At 35.9% G+C, this 14,028-nt stretch overlaps 1 protein-coding gene across 1 annotated transcript in view; it reads left to right on the top strand.

The window, feature by feature from the left end:
- The window catches only part of MYO6 (myosin VI), a 232,000-nt gene that overhangs the window by 85,228 nt on the left and 132,744 nt on the right, over window positions 1–14,028 (top strand). Inside the window, exon 3 of the mRNA XM_036767011.1 lies at window positions 9,466–9,609. Coding sequence (XP_036622906.1) covers window positions 9,493–9,609 — 117 coding nt within the window. The 5' untranslated portion in view covers window positions 9,466–9,492. The remainder of the gene's footprint in view (window positions 1–9,465; window positions 9,610–14,028) is intronic.

The raw sequence follows: 14,028 nt of genomic DNA, 5'->3' as shown, positions 1-14,028 counted from the left end.
GAAGAACAACTAGATTTACTGTTTGATCCCAAAGAGGCACTCTTAGAACCAATGGATAGAAGTTACTTGGAGGCAGATTTCAACTCAGTTTAAGGAATTACTTCCCAACAGTTAGAACTTTTTGAAAATGAAACGAATTCCCGATTGAAACAGTGAGCTTTGCATTAATGGACGTGTTCTGGCAGAGAATGAACCAATCTACCTATGAGATATATTGCAAAAGAGATTTCGGTACTAGGAGAAACTGTAGTAGATTTTCCTTAAGGACTTAAAATCATAGACTGAAAGCTCAAGGGAAGAAATCTTGAGGACATTGATTCTAAAACCCTATATTTTTTAGATTAATAACTGGGTCCCAGGTTAAGTGATTTGGCTATGTGTAGTAAGTAGCAGAGCTGGGTTTTATACCAAAATCCTTCATTATCAACTCTTACTGTAAGGAGGCATATGATGGAGTAAAGTAGTCGGGATGATTCAGCTATGGATGATATATTCCAGGGTATTTTATGCTTGACTACCTATGGTACATTTGAGCGCTATTTATGCATTCAGCTTAGTGCAAACTCTTGTGAAGATGGGTTGATGAGATATTTCAAGCAAATTATTTTTTCAGAGAATATACTAATAGTCGTATAATGAGAAATAGTAAAGGAAATAAAGTACAGCATGTAGTTGATTCTCCATTACCATCATTGACTGCATCTTGATTTTAGTTGTAACTTTGACCACTAACTTCATCATTTCTTATTACCTTCTCTTTTTTCTCCAACGACCTCTATGCAAACATTTCAGAGGGGAAAAGGTGGAAAGTATTAACTAAAGAAGGTTTGGGGATTTTCTGTCAGTTTCATATATGTGTGTATAAATGTACATATATGTAAATGTGAATGCGTATGTGTATGTGTGTCTATCTACATACCTTTACACATACAAATACACACATGTACATACATATACCAACCCATGGAGAAGTGAGATTATGTAATCATAGAATAATGTAATTGTGAATATGCATTTATTTAGAACTTTAATTTGAAAATAAAATAGTGTATTCTTTGTGTAGTTACAGCATTTCCACTGAGAACACATTTCCTCAGATCTTACTTGAGCCGTGTATATTCATAATCTTATTGAAGCCATATATTTAAGCCATATGTATTTAATTTCTTTATATAATATGGAAGTTTACCTTGTGGTATCCTGTTATGAATTTTTTTTTACCCCAGAGTTATATTGTTACCTAACTGCTTATTTCCACAAATTAATTTTTAGTTGTATATTTTTTCTATCAAGTATATATACAGTATGCTTATTTCATATCACCTTTATTTTTGACCATTTATTTCTTCCCCTTATTGACAGTTGTTTTGAGGCTCCAATGCTGTTAAACTAGTCAGATAATCCAGTTTTTTTCACCTAGAATTATTTAAAGATCTAAATATCAAAATGTTTTATGAAGTTGCTGGGCATTTTTGTTATGTTGGCATACAAAGGTGTGCCTTTCATAGTGTAGCCTTTTACTGTTAGAAAAATGTTCGGTAAAAAAATGTACTCTTTTAAAATGTTTCAGTGAATAGCATATTTGTATTTTTTGTTTGTTTTGGAAGACCTGGTAGACTTAGGTTATTTAGTTTTGATTTTCATTTTGTATGAAACCCTTGTGTGAGAGATACCCATAGCAATAAGGTCCTGAGTTATTTTTTAGTCTATTTGCTCAAGCTCCCACTGAGAAACCAAGAAGAATCTTTCCATTGCCTGGCAGGCTACAACCAACTTCCCATTTGCATATGTGCTGAGTTATACTCTGCAAGAGGCAAATCACAGTTATAAATTATGGTGCTCCAACATCATCTCCAATGTTACTTATAAATTCTGGAGGACTTTTTCATACTAGAATCTATGCCTTTGTGTGGCAGATGACATTTCCTGGGATTTTACTGGACCATTCTCTGCTTGGGGGAGCAGCCATAATGTCAGGTTTTCTATCACACCATTTGGCTTGTTTCTCAGTTTACTCGCATAGCACATTGAAAACATATTATACAAATCAAGTTATAATAAACTTGGGCTATATACCCTTCAAAAACATAATTGAATTGTAATTTTTAAAGCTTCTCTGTGTAAAACTGTGTGCTTCAGCTGAGGAAGATATTAAGATAGAAACAAAAGTCCTTGAGCTTGAGGGTTACAATTTAGTATAAAAATAAGCATAGTATTAGATAACTGTGTTATCATATATATATATTTATAGTGTGCCAGCAAAAAGAAATCATTTTCTGCCTTATTTGGGGAGAATGGCAAGGCAATGAGTCATAGATCAAGGATGATTTCATAGCGTATACTATTCGAATGGGAGATTTGAAGGCTAAGTTAGAGTTCAATAGGAAGAAATGGGGAGGAGGGCCTATTTCAAGAAGAAGAAATGATGTGAGCAAAATCATGGAAAAGGGAAAGCATAGGAATTGTTTGGGGAACAAGGAATTTGCCATTTTGGCTGGAGATTATGTCAGGCAGAAGCCCTTCAAATGCTAGTCTAAGTGTTTGGGCTAAAAGGCTATATAAAATTGTGCATACCCTTTGATCCAAAGAAAGGAAAAGGACTTAAATGTACAAAAATATTTATAGCAGCTCTTTTTGTGGTAGCAAAGAATTGGAAATTGAGGGGATGTCTGTCATTTGAGGAATGTCTGAACAAATAGTTTATGATTGTGATGAAATACTATTGTGCTATAAGAAGTGATGAGTAGGTTGCTCTCAGAAAAGCTGGAAAGACATGAACTGATGCAAAGTAAAGTAAGCAGAACTAGGAGAACATTGTACAGAGTAGCAGCAATACTGTATGATTACTATGAATGACTTAGCTATTCTCAGCAATACAGTGATCTAAGACAATTCCAAAGAACTTATGAAAAATGCTGTCCACTTCCAGAGAAAGAACTGATGGAGTCTCAGTGCAAATTGAAGTGTACTTTTTAAAAAAAAATTCTTTATTTTTCTTGTTTTTTCTTCTGTTCTCTTTTACAACATAACTAATATGGAAATATTCTCGGTGTGCTCTGCGTCTGTATAACATATCAAATTGCTTGCCTTCTCAATAAGGGGGTAGAGGAGAGAGAAAGATGATTTGGACCCCAAATTAAAAAAATGTTGAAATTTTTTATATGTAATCAGCTAAAGGAAGAGAAAATTTCAAGGAGGAAGGTCCACAGTTATATGGTGTAGGGAGGTAAAGGAGATTTAGTGATTGAGGAAAAAGTCGTTAAATTTGAATTTGGATATCGTTGGTAGTTTCAGCAATACAGTAGGAAAAGAAGTAAGATTGTAAAGAGTGGTAGGTAATAAAGAAATGCAGACAATTCAGTAGACTGTTAATTCAGAATAACTGTGTACCCTACATGACACTACAATACCCTGATTTTTCTCCTTTATTATTTTTCTCCTTTACTCTTAGTAGAATTTTTTATCTTATACTGAGAGACTCATCCAAAAGTAAAAAAGCTGAGGTTGTTGTTTGCAGTTAACTGCAGATGACAATAAGAAAATCTTAAAAATACATTTTTTGTTTTACTGATTTACTTGTATTTTTATTGTATTTGTTGTTTTAATCATTTTTTTAAAATTTATTTATTTAACATATTTGGTTTTCAGCATTGATTTTCACAACAGTTTGAATTACAAATTTTCTCCCCATTTCTACCCTCCCCCCCACTCCAAGATGGCATATATTCTGGTTGCCCTGTTCCCCAGTCAGCCCTCCCCTCTATCACCCCCCTCCCCTCTCATCCCCTTTTCCCTTCCTTTCTTGTAGGGCAAGATAAATTTCTACGCCCCATTGCCTGTGTATCTTATTTTTTAGTTGCATGCAAAAACTTTTTTTTTGTTTTTGAACATCTGTTTTTAAAACTTTGAGTTCCAAATTCTCTCCCCTCTTCCCTTCCCACCCACCCCCCCTAAGAAGTCGAGCACTTCAACCTAGGCCACGCATGTATCATTATGTATAACCCTTCCACAATACTCATGTTGTGAAAGGCTAACTGCATTTTGCTCCTTCCCAACCCATCCCGCTTTATTGAATTTTCTCCCTTGACCCTGTCCCCTTTCCAAAGTGTTTGTTTTGATTACCTCCACCCCCATCTGCCCTCCCCTCCATCATCCCCCCCCTTTTATTTTTTCTTTATCTTCCTCCCTCTTCTTTCCTGTGGAGTAAGATACCCAACTGAGTATGTATGGTATTCCCTCCTCAGGCCGAATCTGATGAGAGTAAGGTTCACTCATTCCCCCCTCACCTGCCCTCTCCCCTCCTCCCACAGAACTGCTTCCTCTTGCCACCTTTATGCGAGATAATCCACCCCATTCTATCTCTCCCTATCTCCCTCTCTCAGTATGTTTCTCTCTCATCCCTTAGTTTCATTTTATTTCTTTTACATATTTTCCCTTCATCTTCAACTCACCCTGTGTCTGCTCTCTCTCTTTTACATATATATATATATATATGTATATACATAAATAAAAGCACACATATATATATATACCTGCATACACATGCATACATATACACATAGATACATACATACATACACATTCACCTATATATATACATAAACATATATATATATATGCATATTCCCTTTGACTACCCTAATACTGAGGTCTCATGAATCATACACATCATCTTTCCATGTAGGAATGTAAACAAAACAGTTCAACTTTAGTAAGTCCCTTGCAATTTTCATTTCTTGATTACGTTTTCATGCTTCTCTTGATTCTTGTGTTTGAAAGTCAAATTTTCTATTCAGTTCTGGTCTTTTCATTGAGAAAGCTTGAAAGTCCTCTATTTTATTGAAAGTCCTTATTTTGCCTTGGAGCATGATACTCAGTTTTGCTGGGTAGGTGATTCTAGGTTTTAATCCTAGCTCCATTGACCTCCAGAATATCGCATTCCAAGCCCTTCGATCTCTTAATGTAGAAGCTGCCAGATCTTAGGTTATTCCGATTGGGTTTCCATAATACTCAAATTGTTTCTTTCTGGCTGCTTGCAGTATTTTCTCCTTGATCTGGGAGCTCTGGAATTTGGGGACAATATTCCTGGGAGATTTCTTTTTGGGATCTATTTGAGGAGGTGATCGATGGATTCTTTCAATTTCTATTTTGCCCTGTGGCTCTAGAATATCAGGGCAGTTCTCCTTGATAATTTCTTGAAAGATGGTATCTAGGCTCTTTTTTTGATCATGACTTTCAGGTAGTCCAATAATTTTTAAATTCTCTCTCCTGGATCTATTTTCCAGGTCAGTGGTTTTTCCGAGGAGATATTTCACATTCTCTTCCATTTTTTCATTCCTTTGGTTCTGTTTTAGAATATCCTGATTTCTTATAAAGTCACTAGCTTCCACTTGCTCCAATCTAATTTTTAAAGTCGTATTTTCTTCAGTGGTCTTTTGGACCTCCTTTTCCATTTGGCTAATTCTGCCTTACAAGGTATTCTTCTCCTCGTTGGCTTTTTGGAGCTCTTTTGCCATTTGAGTTAGTCTGTTTTTTAAGGTGTTGTTTTCTTCAGTGTATTTTTCAATATTTTTTTGGGTCTCCTTTAGCAAGTCATTGACTTGTTTTTCATGGTTTTCTCGCATCCTTCTCATTTCTCTTCCCAATTTTTCCTCTACTTCTCTAACTTGCTTTTCTAACTCCTTTTTGAGCTCTTCCATGGCCTGGGACCAGTTCCTGTTTTTCTTGGAGGTTTCTGTTGTAGGCGCTTTGACTTTATTAATTTCTTCTGTCTGTATGTTTTGGTCTTCTTTGTCACCAAAGAAAGAATGCAAAGTCTGAGACTGAATCTTGGTGCGTTTTCGCTGCCTGGCCATATTCCCAGCCAACTAACCTGACCCTTGAGTTTTTCAGTGGGGTATGACTGCTTGTGGACTAACGAGTTCTATGTTCCACGTTTGGGGGGGAGGTGCCAGCTCTGTCAGACCCGCACTGCTCCTTCCCCAAGAACCCCCAACCCGAACTGGGCTTGGATCTTCCTCAGGCTGTGCACCCCTGCTCTGATCCGCCACTCAATTCCTCCCACCAGGTGGGCCTGGAGCTGGAAGTAACAACAGCTGTAGCTGCCCCACCTCCGCTGCCCCCGGGGCTGGAAGCCGAACCGCGAACTCCTTCCACTCCTGCAGCTTTTCCCACTAACCTTCTCCGCAGTCTTTGGTGTTTGTGGGTTGAGAAGTCTCGTAACTGCCGCAGCTCACTGAATCAGGGCGCTAGGGCCCCCTGCGCCCGGCTTCTGGTCTGGATGGTCCACGCTGCTCAGGCTGGGCTCTGCTCCACTGAGTTCCCAGCTCCCAGCTCCGAGCTCCGTGTGGGATAGACCTCACCCAGAGACCATCCAGGCTGTCCTGGGCTGGAGCCCTACTTCCCTCTGCTGTTTTGTGGGTTCAGCCGTTCTATAATTGGTTCAGAGCCATTTTTTTATAAGTTTTTGGAGGGTCTCCGTATGGAGCTCACATTATTCCCTGCTTACCAGCCGCCATCTTGGCTCCGCCCCCCCAATCATTTTTTAAAAATTAAATTTTATTTTATTTTGATGAAGCTCTTCTTTCACCCCTCCCACCATGAGAAAGCAAGAAAAACAAAACCCCTATTAAAAACAAATAAGACAGACATGGAGAACCTTATATGAACCATGGCAGAGTGAAGTGAGCACAAGCAGAACAATTTATACTATAACATTAATATTATAAAAGTGAACAATTTGGAGCTCTTTTATAAACTCATGAAGAGCGAAATGAGTAGTGCTACATCTAATTTGTACACTTGTTCAACAATTTGTTCACTTATTCAGTGTTGTACAAAGTGTAAAGACAAACAGCTTTGAAAGCTATAATAACTATGATCAATGCAGTCACCGTCCATGATTTTGAAGGATTGATGATGAAGCATACTTTCTATCTGTTGACAGGAAAGTATTAGATTTAGGGTGCAGGATGGGACTCCCCCATTCTTAAAAAACTTTACTTGATCCATCCATCCCTGCTAGCTATTGTCCTCTGTCTAAACTCCTTAGAAAGCTGATTGCAATAAGTGTCTCCTTCTTTTCCTCATTCTCTTCTCAACTCTGTAGTTTGCCCTCTGACATCATCATTCCACCGAAACTGCTTTTTTCCCAGGTTTTCAATAATCTCTTAATTGTTCTTCCAAAGTTACTGGTGATCACTAATTGCCAAATCTGATGGATTTTTTTTCAGCCCTCTTCCTCCTCGGCCTATCTGCTGCATTTAAAAGTTACTTACCTTCTCCTGGACACCCTCTCCTTTCTGGGATTTTGTGACACAGTCTGTTATGTGCTACCACCTGCTCACAGCCATCCTGTGCTGCCTCTCCCTTGCCTCCTAATTATTCTTTCTGCTTAAAGTCTCTCCCACTTCAGTCCATCCTCTACACTGCAGCAAAAGTGATTTTCCTTAAGAATAGACATGAGCTTGTCTCTCCCCTACTTAATAAACCCCCTTGACCCCCTGTTGCATCTAGGATAAAAACAGACTCCTTTGTTTAGCTTTTAAAGCCGTTTACAAACACACTCCATTCTGTCTTTCTAACGTCATTGAACAATACTTCATCTTTTGCTCTCTGTGAAGCAAAATTGGCCTTATTCCAGCTCTTGTCTCCCTGCCTTTGCAGTGGCCATTCCCAGTGCTGGAAAGTATTCCTTCTTCACCTCTGTTTTCAAGAAACAGCTCAAGGGGCATCTTCAATATGAAACCCATTCAGATCTCTGTGCTTCCCAGCTGCTCATTTGTGTTCTTCCCCATATACTGCCTTGTAGTTAAATCCTTTGTATTTATTCTCTTTGTAGTTATTCTATATAGTATATACTTAGATAAACAGACCAATGATTGCAGAGAAAGGGCTGACTTGCACTGGTAGAGGGAGTTTCTTCATCTGGGAGTTCTTTGTACCAGTAAAATCAGAAGTCTAGTCTTTATCTTTCTGTGTATGAATGTTTATGCGTGTATATTTTTATACGCTTTTGTGTATATACATGTGTATGCTTATGTGAATTTGTGTATGCATGTGTATCATTATGTTGTATATGTGTATCTGTGTATGCTTGTGTGCATGTATCTACGTGTGCTTGTATGTATTTGTTTTCTCCCCCATTAGAATGTAAGCTTCTTGCAGTGTTGAGCACACAGTTGCTTCATAAATATTAGGATAATTGCTGTAGAGCTGGAAGGAACCATAGAGGCTATCTAATCCAGTGCCTTCATTTTATGGATGAGAAAACAAACCCAGGGAGCTGAAATGCCTTGCAGGAGGTTATAAGTGTCACATCTAGAATTTAAACCCAGGTCTTCGGACTTCAGAGCCAGTGTTCTTTCTCCTTTACTACTTGTTGATTGATTGATGGTCTCTGAGGTCCCTTATACCTCTAGATCTGTGATCCCATAATTCATTATTAAGTTGGAAACTACACCTATTGGTGTGGATAGCTTTACATAGCAACTATTTTATTGAAATAAATTTAGTTTTCATCTGTAATTTGTCTTATTTTGATGTTTTTTGTTCTTGAAATGTTATATGTTATCTTTATCAATTTTACTTCATCTATTGCACTACTTTTGCTGAAAGAGTGAATGAAAAAAACATTTATTAAGCACTCATTATGTGCTGGGCACTGTTCTAAGCACTGAGTATACAAATACAATCAAGCAAAATAATCCCTGTCTTCAAACAGCTCACATTCCACAGGATGAAGATAACACACAAAGAACAGTTGGGAGAAGCAAGGTGGTATAGTTGGAAAGGGCCAGGAAGTGATGTAGAGGCCTTGCTTATGATGATCAAGATAAAAGAAAGATCACTTACCAGGATCCCAGAGGCACAATCTAGGTTCTGTGGGAATAGGATGAGGATGATGGCCAGAGTGCAGGCTGAATGGTTGGAAATAGGCAGAAACTGGAGTTACCTGCTCTAATCAGTAGTTTTTCTTTAGTTTTATCCTGTCTTAGCAATTTAAAATTGAGACGTATCTTTTACTTAGGAGAAAAAGATGGCTACCACTCTGTGTAGTGTGTATCTTCTCTTAGAAGGAGGGATGAGGGCAAAGATGGGCAGATTGTGCCACAGTAACAAGAGGTGATAAAACTCCAGAGAAATGGGAGGCTGTGTTAAAGTCAGGGGTTGAATAATAGCATTGATGTATCATTTTAGAGTTTACTTAAACTTAAAACAACTTTGGGAAGTAGATACTGCAGTTATTATCTCTACTTTACAGATGAGGAAACAGAGGCTTCCATTACATTATGTAACTTCAAGGTAACACAACTAGAACTAGAATTAAAAATTGAAACACTACCCATTTGTATTATGTCTTTAGAAATCACCTGCAGACACCTCTAAAGAATTTGTTTTCCTCTAAGTGGTATATATTGTCTTTTTTGTAAAAACGTTCTTTAAAATGTACCTTTTTTTTAACAGGAAAGTGTGGATAGATCCTCAAAAAAAATGGAAGATGGAAAGCCCGTTTGGGCTCCACATCCCACGGAAGGATTTCAGATGGGCAATATTGTGGATATTGGTCCAGACAGCTTGACAATTGAACCTTTAAACCAAAAAGGGAAGGTGAGCTTCTAAAAATAGACCAGAGATGATGATCATTCCTTAGATAGTTAAAAGAGTCTTTGATTTCTGCAAAGGTTTCCTTCTTTCAGTGAAAGAGATGCATTTTAGGAAAGTTTCTTGGAAAGTGAATTTTAATTAAGTGAATGTATTTTTCTATTGATTTCTGTTAGAAATCAAAGTTGTACTTTATTAGAATAATTTGAGCTTCTAGAATTAGTAGAACCACACCAATGCATGTAGCAAAATTGTAAAACATTCCTAAGGAAAACAGTAACTTTTAGATACTGTGTTGCTTAATTGAACATTGAGAGTATTAATATATTAAAACAAAAATCTGTTAAAACAATCTGTGAAAATACTGTTCAGTATCAGGCACTGTCTTATAATTTTATATCAAAAGTTTTCTTTTCCCTTTGTATTTTCTTATTATTTGAACTTACTGGAATGGAACTCCCTCTAGATTTTCTAAGCTTTAAATTGCTTTTCTTTAGAGTGAATTGATGATTTTATTATCCAATTCCTTTTATTAGTAAATTTCTGTTAATTGAAGGATACTTGTATATTAACTCTTCTCTCTGCATTAATTTAAACTTTACTCTTTTTATTAAAGAATGGTAGTTTTATATCTACAGCATATATTTATATCTTTAGATATAAATCTTTATACATCTTTACATATATAATCTATATACATATCTAATATGTGTATATATATAATACATATATAATATGTATGTAATCTATATACATCTTTAGAGGGCATTTTTTCCTGTAGATGGTTTTACAATTTAGGAGTTGGAAAAAGGGAGAGACTGGAGCTGGAAATTACAAATAAGGTCTATTATAAATAGATATCATTGTAATAGAAGTTACAAATTTTCATTTTAATGAATTGTTGTCTTGAAACAGTTGTTTGGGAGTTAAATATTTGTTTCATCAGTTCTGCTTGGTTTAGAATTTGTAATTGTATGTTGAATTATTTATAGTCTACTAACACATAATTAATGCAGTGTTATATGATTGCCTTCCTTTTGGGAACCTAACAAAAACAAGGCATGTGTCTCATGAGGACATTTTCTCATGGAGAAAATTACTCTGTTACTGTAAACAACTTACAGAATTAAATGCACCATCTCTAGTGGCACCATGTTAAAAGATGCCAATTTTATGAAATCAGAATCAAGAAAAGATGGTTTTCAGAACATGTTTTTTCTCCTCAGAAATCAAGAGATAAAAACCTATAGATTTTTATCCAGAAAGAACTTTCTGTGTGTTCCAGTCCAACTCTTTATCTTACTGATTAAGAAACTAAGACCCAGAAATATTAACTTGCTTAAAATCACATTGGTAGCAGAGGAAGACTCACACCTAGGTTCTTTGATAGCATGTCCAGTGTTCTTTCCACTATACCATCAGGGAACTGAAAGAATCATACATATGCATAACAGAGGAACCGCAGAGAGAAGGGGTTCTTTAAAAATTTAAACTAAAGAAATAAGTTTATGTATTTGGATCTCATTTTTTTGCTATGTGAAGATGTAGAAAATCATATCAATGTATTTTTTTTATGTAAAATACAATGATTAATTTTTGCTTATGAATTTTACTTCGTCTTATTTTTGGTACACATAAGTGATTTAATGAATATAAAGGATATCTTGCATGGAAACTCCCTCGATTCTTCCATCAGTCAACCAATGTTTACTAAACACCCATGTGTGAGGGACTAGGGATATAGTGTCAAAAGTAAAACAGTCCTTGTCCTCAAGGAGCTTACATTCTACTGGAAAGTTTACATAGCAGTTTTTTCCCAACAACTCTGTAAAGTTAGGTATCTTATTTTATAGATAAGAAAACTAAGTCTCAGAAAGATTAAATCACATACAGAGTAAGGGGTAGAGCTGGAATCTAATCTTTATCTTTACACTTTAGGTCTCATGTTCTTTTCCCTACAAGATGCTGCTTTTCTTTAAAAAGTTCATATTTATATGATACTTATTCTGAGTGAAAGAAAACTAAGCTAAATTTATATTTTCCTTATTGTACTGGAATTAGAGCATTAAATCCAAAATTTAATTTATATTTTTAAAGAAAGAATGGATATTGTTTCCCAAAAGCATTTGTTTCCCAAGTCAAGTTATGACATCTTTAATTGTGTAATTGTGACTATACAAATGAGAAAAAATTTACCTATTAAACATGAAGAAACCTCAATCTGTAGTTCTACAATTTTATCATATATGTTTTAGGCAAATGCACTTTTGGTCTACTTTTAAATTATTTACTGTGCTGAAATGGAAAAATAATATGAATAATTTAAATCCACCAATAATTCTAAGACCTCAAATAGTTATCTTTAAGTATAAGCCTCTTATTTGTGCTCTAACAAATGATAAAATTTATTGAATATAGTTTTAATTTACCTTTCATGTGTTTATGAGACAATGTGCTCAGAGAGAAAATTGCCTTGGAGCTAGGAAAACCTGGGTTCAAATACCATGTTTGCTGTATTAACCTGGACAATTTTCTTCCATATTTCAAACAACTCATTGAAATTGGACATGGTAAAAAAAGTGACAGTCTGCATCAGTAGAGGGAGTTTATTTATTGAGAGTTTCTGGTATCAGTGAAATCACAGGTCCAATCTATATACCCATTTCTTTCTCTGATTAAAGTCCTAATCCTCTACAGATAGATAGGCAGAAAAATAAATTAGATATGCAAAAGGCTTAATTTGATAATTTATAGGCTAGATAGTTTCTGGATTACTCCAAAATCTGTTCTTGTTTATAGAATGATTAAGTTCTTTATTTGTATTATGAAACTGTGCCCTTCTGGCTATGGGAAGGACAAGACCTGATTTCTGAGACCTCTAACCTCTATATTATCTTTGTGATATCTATCAACATTCTTCTCACTGGGCACTTGTTAAAATGGTATTACATACTCAGTTCATTCCTTAAGTGAGTATATGACATCTGATTGGAGAGATATATCTTTATATAAACATGTGCTCTAAAAGGATTGTAAAGGGAATTCCTCTTTATTTTCATCACTGGGCATTTTCTTTCTTTTCTTTATTCTTTGCCTTCTGCGTTCTGGGGACCCAGCCAGTACCCTGCCTTTCTACTCCATTTTCTTCATGTTCTGTGATGTTTACTTTATTCTGTTGCTCATTAGGGAGTGGTAATTATTTTTTTAGGAGGGAGGAGAAAATAAGGGAGGGGAAAAAATCTTGTCCAGGTGCTACAAAAATCCCTTGACTACCAGAGCCTTGCTGCTGCTACAGTATGGTGTAACAGAAAGAACAATAGCCTGAGTTCTGGCCCTTATTTTTTGCCACTGTCATGTTGTGCAACCTTGAATAAGCATGTTCTGGACCTCAGTGTCTTAATTTTGTAGAAACATAGATTTACTGCCCAGTAATCATAGATTTAGGAAGGGTACCAAAGAGATGATCTCATCTGACCCCCTCATTATATAGATGAGGGAACTGAAGCATGCAGTTTAAGTGAGTTGTCCATGTTCACACAGGCAAAAAGTTGTGAAACTGGGATTGTTTGTACTCCAAGTTCAGTGTTATTTCCACTATGCAATTTTTTTTTCAGAAAAATGTAATATCAGGCTTAGTATAAGTTATCTTTTTTTTAAAATTTAATTTATTTATTTATTGTTAGTTTACCACACATGGTTCTACATAATTTTGAGTTCCAGATTTTCTCCCCTTCCTCCCCCCTCCCTCCCCAAGACGGCATGGAATCTCATATAACTATCACGTATAACTTCGCATTGAATTAATTTATACACTAGTCAAGTTGTGGAGAAGAATTATGACCAATGGAATGAATCATGAGAAAGAAGAAACAGAACCAGAAAAAAAACAACCCAAAAACAAAAACAAAAGAGAAGCAAAACAGGCGAGCATGTAGTGCGCCTCAATCTGTATTCAAACTTCACAGTTCTTTCTCTGGATGAAGATAGCATTCTCCATACTTACACATCATTCATGAATCTTTTCTTTGGGAAAAAAAATGAGGGGGTCCTGGATGTGGCACACACCAAATAATGTAATAAAAATAAAATTTATTTTATTTTGAAAGGAAATGCTGTAGGAATTATTTCCAAATCATTGCCATTGTATAGTCAGGCCACTGACATCTTATTGCCAAACTAGAAGTAACAAGTCTAGCTTTCTTACATACTGTCTACATCATTTTGAGCAAGTCAACCTTTCCAGGTCTCAGTTTTATCATTGGTAAAATGAATGGGTTGAACTTGACCTCTTTGGGCCCTTACAATGCTTTAACTATGGTCCTGTCATCCTATGATAGAAAAGAGAATAGAATAGGAACTATTGAATGGAATTGAGGCTACTTCAGTCTAACCTATGAAGACAAGCTGTTGAACAAACAAAAACAA

Source organism: Trichosurus vulpecula, chromosome 7 (assembly GCF_011100635.1).
Source record: "Trichosurus vulpecula isolate mTriVul1 chromosome 7, mTriVul1.pri, whole genome shotgun sequence".
Classification (NCBI taxonomy): Eukaryota; Metazoa; Chordata; class Mammalia; order Diprotodontia; family Phalangeridae; genus Trichosurus; species Trichosurus vulpecula.
The sequence above is the reverse complement of the archived record's forward strand: the minus strand, read 5'-3'. Positions and strand labels throughout refer to the sequence as shown.